The sequence below is a fragment of the Manis pentadactyla genome, chromosome 12, assembly GCF_030020395.1.
Source record: "Manis pentadactyla isolate mManPen7 chromosome 12, mManPen7.hap1, whole genome shotgun sequence".
NCBI classification, from domain to species: Eukaryota; Metazoa; Chordata; class Mammalia; order Pholidota; family Manidae; genus Manis; species Manis pentadactyla.
In genome coordinates, this window is record NC_080030.1 from 26,789,716 (window position 1) to 26,811,088 (window position 21,373).

At 42.7% G+C, this 21,373-nt stretch overlaps 1 protein-coding gene and 1 pseudogene across 1 annotated transcript; both read right to left on the bottom strand.

Moving 5' to 3' along the window:
* Nucleotides 1-5,625: 5,625 nt before the first annotated feature.
* LOC130679956 (olfactory receptor 24-like) lies at nucleotides 5,626-6,573 on the bottom strand. Its single transcript, XM_057489565.1, has one exon. It carries the CDS (start codon nucleotides 6,571-6,573, stop codon nucleotides 5,626-5,628), a length of 948 nt encoding a protein of 315 aa, XP_057345548.1.
* A 10,133-nt stretch (nucleotides 6,574-16,706) lies between these two features.
* LOC118924322 (olfactory receptor 7G2-like) lies at nucleotides 16,707-17,642 on the bottom strand (annotated as a pseudogene).
* Between the last annotated feature and the right edge of the window lie 3,731 nt (nucleotides 17,643-21,373).

Consider the following 21,373-nt stretch of genomic DNA (forward strand, 5'->3'; position numbering starts at 1 on the left):
CTTCAGGCTACTCTGCTGCTGCTGCAACCACCAGCTTGCTTGGTCTGCTCCCAGGCCCCTCTGTTGTCACAACCACCAGTGCATGTGGGCCTCTCCTCAGCCCTCTGGCACTGCCACCATGGGTGAGCACAGCCGCTCTCCTGCTACTGGAGCAGTGTGTCGGTGTCCATGTTAGCCAGGGGAACAACTGGCAGGCTGTTTATTGCCATGAGGAGCTTCAGAACTGCACTGCTGCCCAGGGGTTTAGGTTGCTTAAAATTCCCTAGGATTCCCAGCTTCTGGGCTGAGTGTGCCAGGATGATTTTGTCCAGCTGTGATGCCCCTGTTCCTTTAACACCTTCAAAAACACTCAATTTTCTTTTGTCCCAAGCAAGCCACTTGTGAGGCCCACTAGCATGTTTTGCTTTTCTGTTTCTCTAATATCCAGCACAGCATGCACCGTGTGTCTGTGCTCCTGGTGTGGATTACTAGAGCTGGTTGTTTAGCAGTCCTGGGCTTTTACTCCCTCCCTGCTCCAATTCCTTTCTTTCTGCCAGTGATCTGGGGTGTGGGGGGAAGTGCTCAGGTCCTGCCGTGCCATGGCTTGTATCTGACCCCCTTTGTGTGATGCTGAGTTCCCGTAGATATAGATGTAGCCTGGTTGTTGTACTGTATTCACTGGTCTCTCTTTTTGGAATAGTTGTATTTGTTGTATTTTCAAAAATATATATATGTTTTGGGGATGAGATTTCCACTGAACTACTCATGCCACCATCTTGTCTCCTCCCCTTCCTAGTGTTTTATTTTTAATCACAATTGCAGTACCTTCCTCAGTCTCTCAAACACCACCTCTATATCTCTTTCTCCCTCTCTGGAAAGATCTCCCTATGCAGCAGCTCTGTTGGGTTCCTGCATTTGGAGCCCAGGTGGCCCTGTCCAGGTGGGTGGGAAGAGGGTGCAAAGAGTCAGGGAGTCTTAGTGTTGGGGATCAGTGTGTATTTCCCTCAGTCCTTGTCCCCACCACGACAAAGAATTGAAGAGCAGAGACACAGTAGTGAAGCAGAGTTAAAGTTTCATTTAAAGTAACTTAAAGAGAGAAGAAGTGCAGCAGTCAACCTCAGCAAGGAGAGGCACCCTGAAAGTTTTGAAGAGAAAAAGTTTAAGATTAAAAGTTTACCCACTTAGAAAGTGTGTGTGTCCCCAGAGAGAGGAGCACCCTGAAAGGCTGGGTGTTCCCCCTTTAAAGGATTCTTTAGGAATGTGACTAAGGGCTGGGGGTGCATACTTGTTGAGTGGTCTTTGGGCACTTAGAATTAATGTAACACAGGGAAGTTCCTGCTCTGATTTCTCCCTGGGATACTGGCATCTAGGTTTGGGAGCAGATCAAACAGGCTACCTGCACAGCCCCCAAGGCAGGCTGAGTTATTGCCTATTTGCTAAAGAGTAAGTTAAGAATCTTACATTTTTAACTTTCTGGGTATTAAAATACAATGTTTAAGGTGAAATCTTTCCTGCCTTTTACTGTGTTGTTTATGGCTGGGCCTGCAGGCTACGTTAGTTGCCTAGGTTACAAAGTACTTAACTAGGGCTGGAAGGAGAAAAAATCAGCATATATGTAAAGGTAAAGAAAGTAAGTGGGCCTGCATGATTAACACAAGAAAGACATGGCTATGCTGAGGTACCTTCCTTTATCTGGGAAATATTCAAACATTCCAGGCCAAGTTGCTCTTGGCATTTTGAGCTTTAATTGATTAATTTAGGTTTCTGGCCTTTATCTCTTTCCACCCCGCTCATACATATTTTCCTGCCTAACACTAGGGGTGGGAAGAATGGGAAATCGGGGACACTTTCAGTCCACCTTCTAATGTGCCAAACTTGGGAAGCCCTTGGTAAAATGAGCTTGTGGCTTCCCTGTGGGAATGGGGTAAGGAGCCATGATTAGCTAGGTCTGTACCAGATACACAGATGGTCTCTGGATTTCTGCTCAAGGGACTTGAAGGGCATGAGACATCCTAGCTGCGTGCTTCTGCTGCCCCTCTGTGTCTCAATTTGGAACTGCATGGATTCCGAGCATCCAGACCAGTGCAAAGTCCAGCTCTGAGTGAGCCCTCCACCTCCATGACACAGCAGGCAGTCCTCCTGAAAGGAGGGCAGCCAGGAGGACGCTGGTGGGTCAGGCAGCCTCTAAGATGTCTAAGTTCCCAAAGACCTGCCCCCGGATATTTCCTTCAGCCGAATGCCTCCTTCTCAACTGTGGGCTGGACTTGTTGACTTGCTTTCTCTCTGTGTATGTCTTTCTGCCTCTCTGTTTCTCTGCCTCTCTCTGTCCTATGGGGAGGTCCCTATGTCCAGTCCCTGCCGTCTTCGATCAGCAAAAAACTGATACCTACTCACAGCGACTTGGGAGTGATCCCAAGTCCCACTTGGCCATTTGTGGCCACATCTCTGCTGACACCTTGATTGCATTGAGAGTCAGACCAAGTCACCCAGCTTAGTGACTCCCAGTTTCCTGACCTACAGAATCTGTGAGATAATACTGTTGGTGTCTTAAGCCAAGATATATGTTAGGTTTATAACACTTGCAGGATTTTATACCAAGTTTGAGAAGGGAACAAATCTAAAAAAAATCCCACCGACAACTCAACTTATTTAAATGCTATTTCTTGACTTTGCCTATGTAATTCCCTTCTGGCACACTGTTTCCTCCTCTGTTATAGAAATACATTCAGGTCTCAGAAGTCATCCTAACAGACTGGTTTCCCTCAAAAATTCCTAGATTAAAATATTCTCTATCTGTCTCTGCCATACCCTCTCTTCTGCCTTTGAATTTCTTCTCACTTCTGTCATTATCTGACACATGCATTACTTCTGTTTACTTCTATTTTCCCTGTTGGACTGGGTATGATTGCTTTGTCTTCTATTGTTTAATTTTATTTTTCAATTAATATTGACAAAAACACTTTTTTTTCCTCATGTATAGTTCTTGGGAATTTAATCCCATGCATAGATTTGTGGGATCATGAAGGTAGAGCACCATTTGAATTTCTGCACCTTTAAAATCATTACTCTGATATTAATATACAGAACAGTTTTACCTCTCACTGAAAAACCCCCTTGCACTAAACCTTTGCAGTCACTGGCTTACTGCTTTATTGCCAGTGCATAGAGTAGGCATTTGGTAAATATTTGCTGAATGAATGGAGAAAACATATGTTGATGGCAACAAATGTTGAAAGTTGTAAGGGTGACCAGGACAGATCTCTCCTGGAGTCCTGGCCTTGACTTAACACAAAACGTGACAGAGGTAGTTTGGCTGACAGAATTTTAGATTTTTATTGGTGTGCGGCATCCTTTATTGCATAGTGGGTGGAGGGAGCTAAATTAGTGCCTCAGCTCTAGCTGGATACAGAGAAAAAGGTTTTCACAAGATTCTATGAGCCCCAAAGTTCTAATAATCCTCCCCAGCTTTCCAGCCATCCCAACAGCATTGCAACCCTTGAACAACAAGGATTTGAACTGCTCAAGTCCAATTATATGCAGATATTTTTTCAATAAATATATTGGAAAACTATTTGGAGATTTGTGACAATTTGAAAAAGCATTTTCTGTCTTTCTGTATTGTAAGAATATGTCGTATAGTATGTAGAACATACAAAATATGTGTGAATTACTTGTTTGTGTCATCAATAAGGCATCCATCCCATCAACACCAGCCTATTAGTAGTTAAGTTTTGGGGGGTGTCAAAAATTATGCCCAGATTTTCAACAATGCAGGGCTATTGATACCCCTAATCCCTGTGTTGTTCAAGGGTCAACTCTACCCACACACATATGGCAGGAAAATATAGAAAACTTAGGAGGGAAGAAAGTCATGGCTCAGCTTCCACCAGATTTTTGGTTATTTCCAAAAGTGCTCTGATCATCCTCATGGGCTTGCTTGCTCCCCATGGCAGACTCCAATATTCTTCAATTCTGAGTTTTATTCACCAGGCTACCCACCAGAAAGCATTATCTTTCCAGTCTATAACAGGGCCATGTCTGGAGGTCTCTTTGATCAACTGAGAACAAGTTGAATTTAATTCTCCTGGAAAGAAAGTAACATGAGCAGATTTTATGTTTGATTATTCAAAGCCCTTCTGCTTCAGATGATGTCAGCTCCTTAGCACCATTTGGAAATTTATGAGGCACAAAATCTCAATCACAGTATACATCAGTCATGGAGACTAAGATGCAGCGTAGAGAATATAGTCAGTGGTTCTGTAACATCATTTTATGGTGACAGATAATAACTACACTAGTTTGAATGAAGATTTAATAATGTGTGTAACTGCTGAATCCCTATGTTGTACACTTGAAGCCATTATAACATTGCATATCAACTATACTTCCATAAAGAATATATTTTAAAAATTTATGGCCCATGAGAAGTCACTGCTCATTCCTTTTTTTGTTTTGTCTCCATAAGCAGATTAGGATTACTCCACAGTAGCCATAAATGAAATGTATTGCCTTCATACAGATGTTTAAATGATGAAATGAGCCAGTGTAAGAAATGTGTCAAAACTGCATAAGGAAAACACCCAACAAATAGCTCTCATTCCTGTTATAAGCAGTGTAACTACCGATATGCATCCTACAGGCACAGATGGTGACTGAGACTTGCCTCCACTTTCTATTGGTTAGAGTCAGGATTCAGTTAATGGGTACTTTCCTCTTTGGCTGTGAAGTTGGTGCCATCAGGTGGTGGTTCTGCATTTCCTCCGTGAATGGTCTGAAAGTCTTTCTCCTTCACCTTGTATGATTTTGATCTAGCACACACCATCTTGCTCCCTCCCTAAGATGACAGGATTGAGGTGAGGATGGGGAGGCCATGCATCTCATCCACGTGCTCCTTCACATTGGTCCCATGAAGTCAAACTAACTGCCTGCTTCTCAGGAGAAAGTCCACACTCTTGCGAGGGCCCTAATGCTTTTCTCGACCTGGCATCCCTGAGTTATCACCATATGTTGATCTTTGACTTCATGAATACATCCTTCTCTCTCTCTATGTCCTGCTCTCTCACCTGTACACATGCTGTTTTCTTTGTGTGACATCCACCTCTTCATATATGCCTGAAAAACATCATTAAAACCTTTCCGGTTTAGAATCACCTCTCCCAGAAAAGCCTTCTCTGATTCTCCCTTACACACTGTTGGGTGCTCCTATTGTATCCTATCCTTCCTGCCAAGTTCACATTTCATTCTATTATAATTAAGTGACCAGTATCTTCTCCCACCCAACAATAAACTCCAAGCAGTAGGTGTCTTTTCTCTCCTGATCACCACTTTATGACCAGCATGGAACACCAAGCCCAGAATAAGTACTCAACAAACATTTGTTGAGTGCTAAATGAATTCAGAACAAGTATAAATCCAATCTGGTAAGACAAGACTGATATTTCTGGGAAGACACCTTGAAGCATACCCCATTAGGACCCTTACTGGTCCCGGTAATTGAGAAAATAGTTACAAGATCACCTTGAGGTTTCATTTTAAACTTCTGCAACTCAAAATTCAACTCTTCCAAACCATGCAATTCCACACTTTTGTCCAAGACCCTAGATGCTATGATGATACTTTCTGGGAAGTTCCCAGGTGTCCTTGTGTTCAGGAAGATGAGGTGATTTTTTTGTTGATGAGATTCTTCAGGGCCGTTTTCAGGTCCCTGTTCCTCAGACTGTAGATGAAGGGGTTCAGCATGGGAGTGACTGTAGTGTACATCACAGCAGAGGCTTTCTCTTTCATGGCTGTGCGTACAGATGAGGGACACAGATAGACCCCAATGGTGGTCCCATAGAAGAGGGCAACCACAGAGAGGTGAGAACTGCAGATGGAAAAGGCTTTCTTCCTGCCACCTGCAGAGGGGACCTGCAGGATGGTCATGATGATGCAGGCATAAGAAGCCAGGATGCAGAGGAAAGTTGTGGCAATCACCAGCCCAGCCACGATGAGCACAAACATCTTGTTCACTGAGGTGTCAGTGCAAGAAAGCCTGAGAAGCGGGGTGAGGTCACAGAAGTAATGAGTCAACTCATTGTTGCCGCAGAAAACCAGGCGTGTCATCAGGAGGATGTGAGTGAGGGAGATGAAGAAGGAAAACACCCATGGGGTACTGGCCAGCAGGGCACAGAGGCGGGGACTCATGACAGTGGTATAGTGTAAGGGGTGGCATATAGCCACGAACCTGTCATAAGCCATCATGGCTATTAAGACACTGTCAACAATACCAAAAAAATGGAAGAAGTACATTTGGGTCAGGCAGCAGGCATAGGAGATGGACTTGCTCTTGGTCTGGATATTCACCAGCATCTTAGGAACAGTGTTGGTGGCCAGGCCAAAGTCAACCAAGGAGAGATTGGCTAAGAAGAAGTACATGGGGGTGTGGAGGTGGGCATCTGAGCTGATGGCCAGCATGATGGACAGGTTCCCCATGGCCATGACCACATACATGCAGAGGAACAGAGAAAAGAGGAGATACTCCTGCTCTGGATCATCAGAAAGCCCCATGAGGATGAATTCTGATGGACTTGTGTGGTTCCTTGCTTCCATGGGCATGACTCCTCTGGAACTATTGAAATAGGGAAGGTACATGAATGCTATGAATATTATTATGGAAAATTAGATGTGTTCTTACTGATTTTCCTACCTGTGCTCTTTGCAACACTAGGTTATATATGTTTTGGACCTTGAGCTCTTAATAAAGTACAGGTTTCAAGACTTACTTCAGGGGACCTTGACCGAATATTCCGATTTCAGATAAAGAATACGAGAAGGTAGCATGCATGGATCTTTGCTGAAAGAACCACAAAAGGATATGCTTCAGGCTAAAATAAACTGAATCCAGAGTAAGTGATGTCCAAGAAGCCTCGATGAATTATGAAATTGGTATATTGGTAGGATAATTTTAAACAAACCACTGAGTCTGTAAAACATAGTCATCATAAAATGTATGTGAACAAGGTGAATTAAAATACTAGGTGACCACAGATAGTATAAGAGAGGTAATTATAATAAAAATTCTATAAGTTTCTTATATTCATTTTCAGAATTGAAATATTGGGTATTTTACACATTTTATGTCAAGCATCAATGATAAAAGATTATACGTAATGACTAAATAATGGATATAAAATAAACTTGAAGATTGGTACTATGGGTATGCTAGAAATAAACAGATTTCGATCAAACCACTTGGAACAGGGAAGGTATGTGGAAGTTGACTCACACTAATTCACAGAACTGATACTTGAAGTTTAATTAATTGTACTCACAGTAACTTAAAATTGATCACTGTGTGAATACTTATACATAAGAATCACCAAATGCTGGGAATCAGGATGTGGCAGTTGGCCTACAATTAAGTTAGAAGGAATATATTCCAAAAGATGCCTCCAATGGGACATGAAATGCATGTTTAAGAGGTTCCCTTAACAACTCACAATTTGATGATTATTAGAGAGACATACAACTGTCATACTCATGGTTTCATTCATTGCAGCTAAAGCGTACAGATTAAAATCATCCAATAGAGGACTCACACAAGGCAGAGTCCAAAAAACAACCCAATATAGAATCTTTATTTTTGCTCCTCCCAGGCCTCATAGACTGTATTACTTTCAATGCACTCAGAATATTGCCAATCAGGAGAGCTTTGGTTTTGATTGCCCACATGACTCATGTCAGCCAATAAGGCATGACTCAAATCCCCCCTCAAAATCACATTATGACTTCCTGTTGGGGCCATTGCCTCCCTAAGACTATCTGGTATAGCCAATCCCTACCCCAGGTCACACAGTGTATGACCCAGGATCTCCATGCAAACCAAGACCTTCTTAACAAGCATGACATTCCTGGAACTCAGAGATTACCTCCCAGAAGCTTTTAGAGCGAGGATAAATTCTTTATCACACAGGCAATCCCCTCACCCACATCTTTATCTAAGACTCTTACAGCAAAAAGATCATATGCCTAACATCTGGTGTTGCCAATGTAGAATATGGATAAATTTCAATAAATGGTTAATCCATCCTATAAAGTCATCACATCCATTTTCATGTTTTTCTCCTTTGATCTACCTTCATTTATACATTACACTAGAAACTCGTACAAAATAATTGAGCTTAGAAAGTAATGAATGTTTTGCAAAATTCAGCTCTTCCTCAGGCCAGTCATTTTCCACTACTATTACACAGCAAAGAGGCTTTACTGCAATTTCCTGATACAGTTTTGTAGAATGGCAGTAGATGCAACCTAAAAAATAGGACTCAAAGACAATGGGAACCTTACTAGAGTTCCACTTGGTCACAAGCAATTAATCTAGCCCATGATCACAATGTATGACCAAAGCGTCACCCAGACCACAGTAGTCAGAGTTGCAGGCTTCCATTTGACTGTGTTTGGTTCCAAAAGCAGGACTGTTTTCTTTCAGACATCTGGTATAATTGAGTTAAGAGACAATATCAGCCTTCACGCAGGCCCTGTCCCAAGCCACTAGTGTAATACTGTATTTCCCTCACTGCCTAATCTATTTATTTATTCATTTGCCCTTAATTACTACAGGCACACCATAGAGATATTGCAGCTTTGGTTCCAGAAAACCACAATAAAGCAAATATATCAATCAGACAAGTCAAATGAATGTTTTGGTTTCCCAAGACACATAAATGTCATGTTTAGGCTATACTGTGGTCTACTAAATATGCAAAAGCATAACGTCTAAAAATGATGTACACATCTTAATTTTAAAAATACTCTGTTGCTAAAAAATGCTAACCATCATGTGAGCTTTCAGCGAATGGTCATTGCTGACCACTGATCCACACCACAAATGCAATAGCAATGAGAATGCTTGAAATACTGTGAGAGGTACTAAACTGTCACACAGAGACATGAGGTGAGCAAATGTTGTTGGAAATATGGCACCAATGAACTTTCCTGAGGCAAGGGGGTCATCAATCTTTAATATGTAAAAAAATGAAATATCTGCCCAGTGCAATAAAATAAAGCATGCTGAAATAAGGTATGCCTGTGTTCCTCTATTTATCCATTTATCATTTTGTTTTGCCTATCGTTCAGACCTATGTTCTGCCACTGTGCTGGTCTGGAGGGTAGGCAGAAATCATAGCCAATCAAGTGCCTTCCATCTGCCTGTTCCCATTTATAAAGGCCAAAATTACATAAGCAGAGAAGCAGCAGCTATACTGACTACTAGGTGAAATAGCTGCATTAGTGGTAAATCCTGATTTTGCTGAAGTGCACACCCAAATTTTTGGTGTACCCAAAATTTTGAATTTTGGTTGAAGGCAAAATTCTAAATCATCAGGATCGTAGGAATTCTGCCATAAAGATTTCAAAGTATAGTTACAGTTTCTTAATGAAAATGTTATCTTGAAAAGATATCTACACCCCTTTGGTAGCATTATTTACAAGAGCCAACACATAGAGGTAACCTAACTGTCTATCTCTAGATTAACGGAGAAAGATGTGATGCATATACACAATGGAATATTACTCAGCCATAAAAAGAAGGAAATCTTGCCATTTGTGAATATATCGGTGGACTTAGGTGGCATCATGTTCAGTGAAATAGGCTAGGCAAAGAGAACTACCATATATATACCCAAATAATTTCACTTAGATGTGGAATCTAAAACAAACACACAGAAAAAAACAGAAACAGACTCATAAATACAGAGAACAAACTGGTAATTGCCAGATGAAGGGCTCCTGGCAAATTGGTGATGGGGATTGAGAGGTATAATATGCCATTTATAAAATAAATGTCATGGGGATGAAAGGTACAGCACAGGGAATATAGTCAATAATGTTGAAATAACTGCATGGTGACAGATGACAACTATGCTTATTGTGGTGAGCATTTCATATGTATATAAATGTGAAATCACTATGTTGTACACCTGAAACTAATAGAATATAATATGCCAACTATAATTCTATTAAAGTATTTTTAAAAGTAAATAAAAGTGTTCTTATAGTCTCTTGATTAGGAGTCATGTCTGAACCTGGCACCCACTGCATCAGAAAGGAAAAAATTAAGGCAGGATGATGTGAGGGAGAATCACATAGTCATACACCATCCTCCTCCAATCTCACTTTTCTTGATTTCTAGGAAAGGTGGAGCAACCATTCTGGAGGAGGTATCCCCCAGACCCCTCAGGATGGAGTGAGATCATCTTTGGGAAGGTGTATAAGCCTGCACTTCATGCCTTCATGTACCTCATTTGTTTTATACAACTGTTTCAAATGCTCTCTCTGACCCACACTATTACCCTGAGGCTGAAAATGTGCTTCTTGTTCTGATGTGATTCAGTGGTCCAAGTTGGTACACTATATTCTGCTTCAGTTCTTTTTCCAGTAATTTGAACATCTTTATCTGCCACCCGGGATGTAAAGCCCAGTCCAGAATAAGTATCTGTTCCTATCAGGGCCCATGTGGTCAGCAATTCACCTAGTGTGTGAACTTCCTTTGCCCCAAATCCAGACTTGGACTGGTGTCAAGATTTGCTATGACATTTTCCTCCACCTCCATTTGAGCTATTACAGAAAGCAATAAGGAAGTGAGTGCATGGAAACTAAGCTTGTTTCTTGCTAGTTTACATTTCTGAATGCATTCTGTGAGTTGGTTCCTAGGGTTTGGATCCATCACATCTAAATTTTATGGATAACTTCGACCTCCAGGGACTGATCACAACAGAGCTGCAGTGCCATGCATAGGGTGACACTGAAGCCATCCAAGAATCAGTGTGGAAGGATGAGCAGGTATTTTTCTATTGAGTTCAAGTCATGCTAGTGAATCCCATGGATGCAAACTGTAGAGAGTTGGTGCACTATGTAATTAAAGCAAACACAGTCCAATAGATCATCCACACGTCTGACAGCTGAAGGTCTGGGGAATCCCCTGAGGTTCAATGACTTGCTAGGAAGACTCACTGAGAACTTTTACAGTCAGGTTTATGTTTCATTATAACTACAGGATATTTTTAAACCATCCAATATTGATTAAAAGCAGCCAGGAAGTGTGAGACATCAAAGTGGCAACATAAGGGTCTCTCTGTCCCTCTGTCCCTCTGTCCCTCTGTTCCCTGACAAAGATCAACAGCTAAAGAGCTATCTGTGAACAAAAACAGGCCTGTGAGTGCTCTAGAGTCCACCTAAGAAATTGTAGCAACAGGTCCATTTGGCCAACGTCAACCCATTCCTCAAGCCGGCATTGTTCAGCACCACGACAGACCTTTCCAGCCAGAAAGAGTTCCCTTAACCAGGAAATGAAGAGTGAGGTGAACAACCAGCTTCTCCAGCCTTCTGGGGTTCCCCACACAGGACTCACATCTTATCCCACACAAACTGGCAAAGGTGAAAAGTACAGAGACAGTTGAAAAAAAGGAAGAAAAGCCATACAGTAGCAGCCACAGAGCAGGCAGGTGTTCCCAGTTCCTGGAGATTTGCTCTGCCAACACACATGGCAGATTTCACCACTGAAGAAAAAACTAATGGTTTGCACGGCCTCTGCCAATTTCACCAGCTTTTGCACCACAGATATTACTGCTTGTGGAGCCCAGCCTCCCCCCTACTCCCCTACTCTCTCTCTCTCTCTCTCTCTCTCTCTCTCTCTCTCTCTCTCTCTCTCTCTCTCTCTCTCTCTCTCTCTCTCTCTGTCTTTCTCCTTTCTCTCCTTGGTCCTATAAGTCCACTTACTGGGCTATCTTTCCTCTCCTTGACATCAGCACAGAGGCATGAATCAAACTTGGTTCAGTGCCCTCCCTGATGAGGGACAATAAGATGCTGGCTCTGCCTCCAGGAGGGGACCGAGGTGGTGGCATTAGATCTGGGAGGCAGAAGGATGCCTCATAGAGGCACAGGTAGACATACCCCTGGTACAAAGTAGAAAAGCCGGGCTAGAAGATTAAATGGTAGGAACAGAGGGAATATTTACAGTTTCTGGGCCCATGAGAAATCAATTCCCAAGGCTCCTTGTTAGACAAAATGTCCAATTTTGCCTTCATTCCCAGAATAGTTCAGTTTCCTATGGGGACTGGGACAAGGCAGCAGGAAGCCCAAATTGACTATTCTAGGTCTTCAGGACGCAACTTGGGACAAGTTGTGTTTCCCAACTTTCCTGTCCTTGGGGAATAAGCTCCCCTGGTCTCCTAAACTCTGTCTCTCCAAGATCCAGGGCTGGTCACAGAGGAGGATTCCATTCTTCCTTGAAGCCAGTCTTCCTCACCACTTTAGGAACCAAGAAACATCTCCCTACATTTACCCAGTGATATAACACCAAGAAACAAGACTGCTTCCAATTGCCTTCCCCTCAAGGGGGCAATTCTCTATAGAGACACCATGGTTTCCTCCTGGTTCTGCTAAGGCAGCAAGTAGAATCTCCCCTAATGGGCACACACAGAGAGGGGGGCTGCGCAGGACCCAGGGTTGCATCATGGGAGTCTACCTTTGCATTTGTTGGAATTCAGTTTTATGGGTTCATTGCAAGATAATTGGATCATGTGTCCACTCAATAAACACCAATGGAACTGACTGATACATTAAGTGCCAGTTTTTAAAAACCCTTAATTTAAAAACCTATAATTAAAGACAAAGGTAAAGAACATAGTACTAGGCTGAGTCTTATGAAACTGTCAATATTCCACCATGTTTGACCAACAGAACTGGCATCTTTTGGCACACTTATGCTGTGCCCTGAGTCAGCAGGTGGGCAGGACTGGGGTTTAGATACATGGGGACCAGCCTGGATTCATGTGTGGGCCTGGCCCCTGAGCATTAATGGGTTGGCCTGGATCCTGGCACTGGGGACCATTACGGGATGGTGGGCCTGGGGTTTGGGTGTGTGGCACTTGGCCTGGGTGTAGGGGCCAGTTCAGCACTGAGGAGAGTCAAAGCCTGTGTGCTTGAGACCCCACCTGGGCCTGGAGCAATGGGGTTCAACCAGAGGCAAGGGTGGGCTGGGGGCATGCCTGGGCCATGGTATCCAGGACCACAGGTGATGGCCCAGTGCCACAGTGTGCTGGGAGCCTGTGTCTGGGGTAGCTGGTCTGGATTATAGGTCCACAGGAATGGGCGGGGGCTGGGACAGGCCAGGAGTCTGGGGTCAGGGCATTCAGCCCAGTGCTGGGGCAGACCTGGCAAAAGGGGATCTGGCCTGGCCCTGAGGTGAGCCAGGACCAGGGTCTGAGGTCAGTCACTTTGGATGGGGGAGCCTGTCTGGAGCCTGGGGTTGCTGGAGCCCCCCTGGTGCTGGGGTGGCTGGGGCCTGGGGCAAGGAGATCCAGCCTGACAATGGTGGGATTCTGTGCCAGCCCAAATAGTGAGGCTGGTGGTTCACTGCCTTCTCCCTCTGTCACCAGGAGGGAGTCTGTTCAGGCAGCCTGGCCTCAGGAGGGGTGGCAGAGGTGATGCAAACCTGTCTTCTATGCATCCTTTCTTACTTCTGCGTTTTGCTCAGTGCTACAATCCTTCAACTGAACTCACGAGCTCTTGGGAAGTTATTGTCCTGCCTGGATAATTGTTTCAATTGATGTTTCTGGGAGGAAATAAGTGCTAGACCCTTCCACAGTGCCATCTCACAGGTGTCACTCTACCCCAACTGGACTTTTAAAGGACCGTGGAACCAATTGTCTTAAAGGTGCTGTCAGCTGTTGATGCTTCAAAACACCACCCGGAAAATGCTCTAGAAGAGGCATGCTAAGTTTATTAGATCTAATGCAGCAAGGGAGAAGCCCATCTTGACAGAATCTCAATAGTGTTCCAGAAAGGGGATATCAAGGCAGGGTATTTATAAGGTCTTAGTGCCCAGGCTGTGTCACTTCAAGTCAGGATCTGTAAGGCAGTGTGTGATGGGTGTGGGATGTGTGTGTGTGCATGCCTGTGTGTGGGGTGATGAAAATATACAACAACTAGATAGAGGTGATAGTTTTGGATACACTAAATACATTCACAACCCTATGAATGTCTAAATAACTGTGACTGGCACACTTAGATATTACACTGCAAACATGAACGATGAACAGAAAACTAGCTACATTGGAATTCATCACAAATTTAAACTTTTGTGTAATACTTGGCAACCCTAATGCATTGCCAGTGGGAATGAGAAAATGTTACAGCCACTATGGAAAAGAATCTGCAATCTGTTGTTTCCTCAGAAAGCTAAACAGAATTATCAGATGACTGAACAATTCTACTTTAGAGTATAACTGTACACTATAAAGAACTGAGATAGGGGCTCAAAGAGATATTCATGGATCAATAATGAAAGAAGTGTTAGTCACAGCTGCCAATATGTGGAAACAACCCATGTCCATCAGCCAATGAATAGGTAAAGTGTGGACCATCCCCACAATGGAATATTATACAGCTGTGAGAAGGAATGGCATTCTGATGCATGGCACAATCTAGATGAACCTTGAAAACATTATGCTGAGCAAAGTCAGCCTGACACCAGAAGATATATATTGTTCTATATGTGAAAAGGAATAAAAGCAAACCTCATTAAGGTAGAATCAGGAAGCTAGAAGCTGGAGCAGCAGCACTCCCCATCAATTGCAGATTTCAACAAAGAAATGATGCACATTGCATGTCCTTCGAGAGACCCACTTGCCCAGCAATTCACCCAATGAGCAACTGTCATCACCCTGTGCTCCTGCTTCGCCACAAAACAACCCTTGTCAACTTCCTTCTCCTTTTCCATAAAATAAGGCTCCTGTCCTTTGTTGCACTAGACTATGGTTTTTCCCTGCCTGCATGGCCCAAATTGAAATCCTATGTTATTCCCAAATAAATCCATTTTGCTATTAAAAAAATGGCTGTTTTATTTTTAAGGCAAAGAGATTCATAGACACAGAAAGTTATTTAGAAATTACCAAGTTTTGGAGGGAGGGGAAATTGGCAGTGTTGCCTTGACAGTTACAAAGTTTCTATTGGGAGATGCAAAATATTTGGGAAAAAGAGCCCCAGAGTTGCAATAGCAGGAAGGTACCTAACACCATTGAATTAAAAACATTAATGGTTAATGTTTAATTTTTCATGAGGGAAATTTTACCTCCCCTGAACCTCCCCCAAACATGCATTAACTATGAACACTTCCAGCATTTGAAATGTGGCATGACTCATAACCTAATCTTCTACTCATGAGATTTATGGAGTGCAACCGCTGGGAAGAACTCTTCATCAAGTTAGGCCTATGTCACTGAAGCAAAGGGGGACTGAAGGTCAGGAAGGTCTGTGGGTTGTGACCCTGGTGACATCAGCTGACAGGTTCTGCTACGGATTGTGGGAAAGATTTGAATGGCAGTAGTACATTGTCAAAAGAAAAGACAAATTGTTTACTTTGTCAAATGCTTCCTGTCAAATAGCATTAGCTGTAGGATCTTATGAAAGCCCTACATCTACATATGCAGCACCCTGCCAGGTTATTCAGAGAACCTGCCTGGCTGATTGTCACATGTACACAGAAGAATAAGGGTTCTCAACTGTCGTCATGCTCATGAGAAGAAAAGGGTGGAGAAAATGGCGTTACTAGATAATCATCTTTCCTGTAAAATGATAAATTGTGTTATACTTCCAATAATTTGGTAGCATGTCCATAGAGAAGAATTATACCTTTTTTTTAATAACTGAAGACTTCTTCAGCTTGAGTTCATATATCTCAAAATCAACTCAAACAAGTGAGGTAACCTAACCATACCAATACTGTGTAAGGCAAAACTGAGTATAGTGGTGATACTAGCTTCCTGTTCACAGAGTCAAAGAATGAACTTTGCAAATGCTCAAGGTAAGAAAGCAGGAGAAAAAGGCTTTTTATTCAGAGAAAGCATAAATACAGAACTTTCAGTGCATGCTGGGAGGAGACAAGAGTGCCCATGTCTGGTCTTTGTATATCCCAGACATAGCAGAGTTCCTAATATCTATGGGTCCCCACTGGAATGCTGTCCACTGTTTCAATGAATCTCTTTGAAAGTTGTCTATATTACCAAATTTAGCATGCTCGTGCCTATCTGCCATCAAAATGAAAGAAAATGCAAGGACATTCACACCGCAAGCATCATGTTTTTGCACATTCCTGAGGCTCTCAGTAAGCATCCTGTTTTTGTCCTTTCCTGAGGCCCTTATCCTGCTCTAACTGGACAGGAGATGTCCCCTGTCTTTTCCCTGTCTAGTGGGTTCTGATATCATTCTGGGAAACAGTTTAATAGAAATATGTCTCAATAATGACCAGATTGGGGTAAGAAAGTCCAGCTCCCTTCCTGTCAGTAGGCCTAAATCTGGGACAAGATCTACGCAGTTCTGACAACTGGATAAGGCAGATGCTAATTCCCACCTAGGACCATGGCCTCGCTTACATACTCTTGCTACCCTAACCACCATCTTCCATTTTATTTTGAGAATGTTCTCCCCAGAACACTGTAACAGGATACCAGGGCCCAGGTATGGAACATGGCCCAGAACTGAGTTTAGACAGCTGAAATTATTTGTCAATCATCCCAGAGTGAGACAAACAGCAAAATCATATTTCAAGCCTAAGTTGACAGGCCCCTAGCCATCATGATTTCTAGTCATTTTAAAGAATCTTAGTAATTGAAAAACTAGACACTCTGAAACACCATAAGACCTTTCTCTTGACTCATTCTAGACCTGACACAAATAGGATGACAAACTCATTAAAGGAGAGTGATCCTCCTGATGAGTTTCCTAAAGGCCCCCTTCATGTCCCTGTTCCTCAGGCTGTAGATGAAGGGGTTCATCATTTGTGGGACCACAGTGTACATCACTGAGGCTGCTGCAGCCTTTCTGGAAGAGCCAGCAACTGCAGAATTAATGTACACACTCACACCTGTTGCATAGAAGAAGGAAACAACTGAGAGGTGAGACCCACAGGTGGAAAAGGCTTTATACCTTCCCCCTGCTGAGGGCATTTGCAAAACAGAGGAGACAATTTGAGCATAAGAATAAATGATCCCAGAGAGAGGAAGACCCCCAAATAGGCTAAACATAACAAATATCACAAAGTTATTGATGAGAGTATCAGAGCAGGCCAGCTTGATGACCTGAGCAAGTTCACAGAAGAAGTGGGGGACTTCCCTGTTTGTGCAGAAGGACAGCCGCAAGACCATCAGACTATGGAGCAGGGCGTCCACGATGCTGAGGAGCAGAGAGAGTAGAATCAGCTGAACACAGAGTCGGGGGTTCATGATGACCGTGTACATCAGGGGGTGACAGATGGCCACATAGCGGTCATAGGCCATTGCTGCAAGGAGACAGTTTTCAAAACCAATAAAAACCAGGACAAAGCAGATCTGGGTGAGGCAGCCTGTGTAACTGATGTGCTGATTCTGGGCTTGGATGTTTACCAGCATCTTGGGGATGGTGGTTGTGCTTAAACAGATGTCACCCAGGGACAGGTGGGAGAGGAAGAATTACATGGGGGTGTGGAGGTGGGGGTCGGAGATGACGGCCAGGATGATGAGCAGGTTCCCCAGGACGGTGACCAGGTACAAGGACAGAAATACCCCAAAAAGGAGTGGCTGCAGTTCTGGATCCTGTGTCAGTCCAAGGAGGAGGAATTCTGAAACATCTGTGTGATTTCTGGGATCCATGTAGTTAATGAACCTATATAAAATATTGGGTGACAAGAAAATAAAACACATGGTCTGTTTATCAGCCACAGCATCTGGGCATTTGTTAGAAATGCCAATCCTTGGGTCCTGCTCTGTATTATTGATGATATATCCCGGGGCTGGTGCCCAGCAACATGTTTTAAAAATCCCTGCAGATAACACTGACCTACGCTAATGACTGAGAACTGTTATCCTAGAAACACACTTGTGCATCCCATCAACCCCAGGTAATACAAAAATCTTTTCCTCTCCTTTTATCTCTCTCTATCCTTCTTCCCTCCCTCCTTCTCTACCCTCATTTTATTGATCTTCATTCAACGACAGGTCCATCAGCCCACATTTTATTGAGAATGACTGTCTGACACACTTCAGCAAGTCCTGAGAGCAGAATAAAGGCCACATGGGTTTATTCCCTCAGGGTATTCCACACCTCCAGGCAATCAGAAAGATGAGAATGAAATTACGGAATCTGTCTCATCTTCAGGATCATCTTCCCTTAATGTGAGAGACATTATATGGTAAAAAAAAAAAAACCCAGCTGCATGGGAAAGGATAAAATGCATAAGATACTGAATAGACAGATACGAAGAGTGACATTGTGTGCTGGGAACACACAGATGCATAAGAGAGCACCAGTGCCAGGCATCCTAACAGGCTTGTCCTGTGCACCCGAGGTTCTCCGACTCCTGAGGAGAGAAGATCAGAGGACTGGTCTTTGGTATAATATGTAGACTCAGACACTGTGACTTTAATCCAGGCTCCTGCACTTGCCGTGGGAGCTGGGAAAACTTTTTAACTGCTGAGAAAGAATCCCAGCATGGAACTTTCATAATGATAAAGAGTGTATAGATTAGACCCACCAGCACATGGGACCACAAACGGGACCCACATACTGACATTTCCTATTGCAACATTTTTTCTTCATTAACCATAGCACCTGGCTTGTTTCCTTCCTAAGATGGACCTGTTGTGGAAAGAAGAACAAGGAGAGGACATGCCTAGGGTGATAAGTGCACATTTCAGGGATGGGTTGATGGACTGAAAGTTCTTCCAGGAATATTGGTCATGTACAAGGAAAGAAAGGAAATACCAACATATCAATTTGGCATGGATATAAAAACACGAAAATGAATTAAATAGTAAAATAAACATGATACATGAATCAATACAAACAATGAAAATTTACAGTAGAAAAAATAGTTTGATAGAAAGTCTACCGCATGCATTTTAAATATGTTTAAAATGACTTTGATGTGTTTCTTTGAGTGATTATTCAAGCATTAAAAATTACAGAGAATGGTGGTTAATGACTGAGTTCCCTCCAGCCAACATTAGCAAATTCACACTCTTCCCCATACTTTGAAGAGGTATTTTTATTGTAGCAAACAATAGGTATATCTGAAGCCCCACATAAAGGTTTGTACAATTTGGGTTCCTTTCCTTCCCAGCAGGAAACACTGCACTAGCTTGATATCCATTATCCACCTGCACTTTTTCTTATATTAGGTACTATTCTCACAAAACCAACTGTATTGTTCTTGCTTTTTAAAGAGGTGTGCATGCACAGAATCATTCTCTGCCTGTATTTACAATTGGCCTTCCTTCTAAACATACATTTATTGATGCTCAGCCTACCTCACTCTTTTTAACTACTTGGATTATTCTATATTGTACATCCTGACTCAGGACTCCATTTCCTAGCTGAGGATATTATAATATTGTCACCAGAATAAATAATATGTAACTCAAAAAATATATATCACAGTAGTATTTAGTAATGTATATAATTATTGCATTGCTATGTTCTACATATGAAACCCACATAATATTGTATATCAACTGTATTCAAACTAAACAAACAAACATATTTATATATATATATAAACACAATATGAAAGCATGCCTGAGGAATACCATCACATTGGTGCTGACTGTGGATGGAGTCAGGAATGAAAAGGAAGTTGAAAGGGGTGCTTTCTGTATTTCTAAAAATTTGTTGATTAAAAAGCATAGGCATGAAGCTGATAATAGCAGAATGCCAATGTTTGGTAATTCTGGTAAGGGGCTAACAGTGGCATTCCCAATAGATTTTGCTGCTCTTATAGTGCAAAATAATGCAGAGGGACTAGTAGACAAAGGAGGCAGCCTGGTCTGTGGGTCTGGGTGTGCTCTCCTCCTGCTCAGACCTCACAGTCAGGCAGCCAACACGACGCCAGCTCTTCTTGTGGGTGGACATATGTGGCTTCAGGTGAAGCCGATCAGCTTAGGCAGGAGCACTCCTGGAAGCTTGTCAAGATGCATGTTTCCTAAATCCTGACCTCATATCAGAGCATTGTCTAGTGGACATTATGTTACCTGGGTGGCATCATTGCGGGATGATGCTTGACATGCTTCCTGGGAACTGAATAATGGAGACATAAGGATTGCCTTTGCAAAGGGCAGAAGACCCAGTGAAATCCTGGGTTTCTGGGCAAGAGGGACCATAGCAGGGAGATGGCTCAGCTGTTGCTTCCTGGATGGGCAGCGCTGTTGAGTGAGGTGGTCACAGACCCACTATTTGCAGCCTCTGCATCCCTGGGGGCTCAACATCCAAAGCTCCTCATTAGACAAACTTCATTATTATTTAGGTCCCAGGACAGTGCAGACCCTTAAAGACCAAGACTCTAGAAGGAAGGCAATTGGGATGCCTGCTTCCTTACACTGTGAGGCCAGGTGTTTACCATGTTTACCATCCTTTTCTCTCTTCCCATTGCACACACCCCGTCGTGTGGAAAGTTCAGCCTTCTCAAATTGGACCCAGTCTGTATGTTTCTGTAGAAGCTATGGTATCTAATCCAGTTAGTGATATGAGGAAACTGATTCTAAACTTAAGTCTGAAAACATAGTTTATATTTTGTGTAAAAAATACATTTTAAAATATACCTAAGTAATGGTAAAATGCACTCAGATGTTTCAGTCAAGATCCCCTGAAAGTTCCCTAAGTATTTTTTTTTTATTTTAATTAATTTCTATATATTTTTTCTTTGGGTATCATTAATCTACAATTACATGAGTGACATTATGGTTACTAGACTTCCCCCATCACCAAGTCCCCCTCACATACCCCATTACAGTCACTATCCATCAGCATAGTAAGATGCTATACAATCACTACTTGTCTTCTCTGTGTTGTACAGACTTCCCTGTGCCCTCCCCTACATTATGTCTACAAATCGTAATGCCCCTTTTCCCTCTTTGTTCCTCCCTCCCACCTATCCTCCCCATTACCTTTCCCTTTGGTAACAGTTAGTCAATTCTTGGTTTCTGTGAGTCTGCTGCTGTTATGTTCCTTCAGTTTTATTCTTTGTACTTACACTTCATAAATGAGTGAAATTATTTGATACTTGTCTCTTCCCACCTAACTTATTTCACTGAGCAAAATACTCTCCAGGTCCATCCATGCTTCTGCAAATGGTAGGATTTGTTTTCTTCTTATGGCTGAATAATATTCCATTGTGTACATGTACCACATCTTCTTTATCCATTCATCTACTGATGGACCCATAGGTTACTTCAATTTCTTGGCTATTGTAAATAGTGCTGTGATAAACATAGGGGTGCATATGTCTCTTTCAAACTGGGCTGCTGCATTCTTCGGGTAAATTCCTAGGAGTGGAATTCCTGGGTCAAATGGTATTTCTATTTTGACTTTTTTGAGGAAACTCCATACT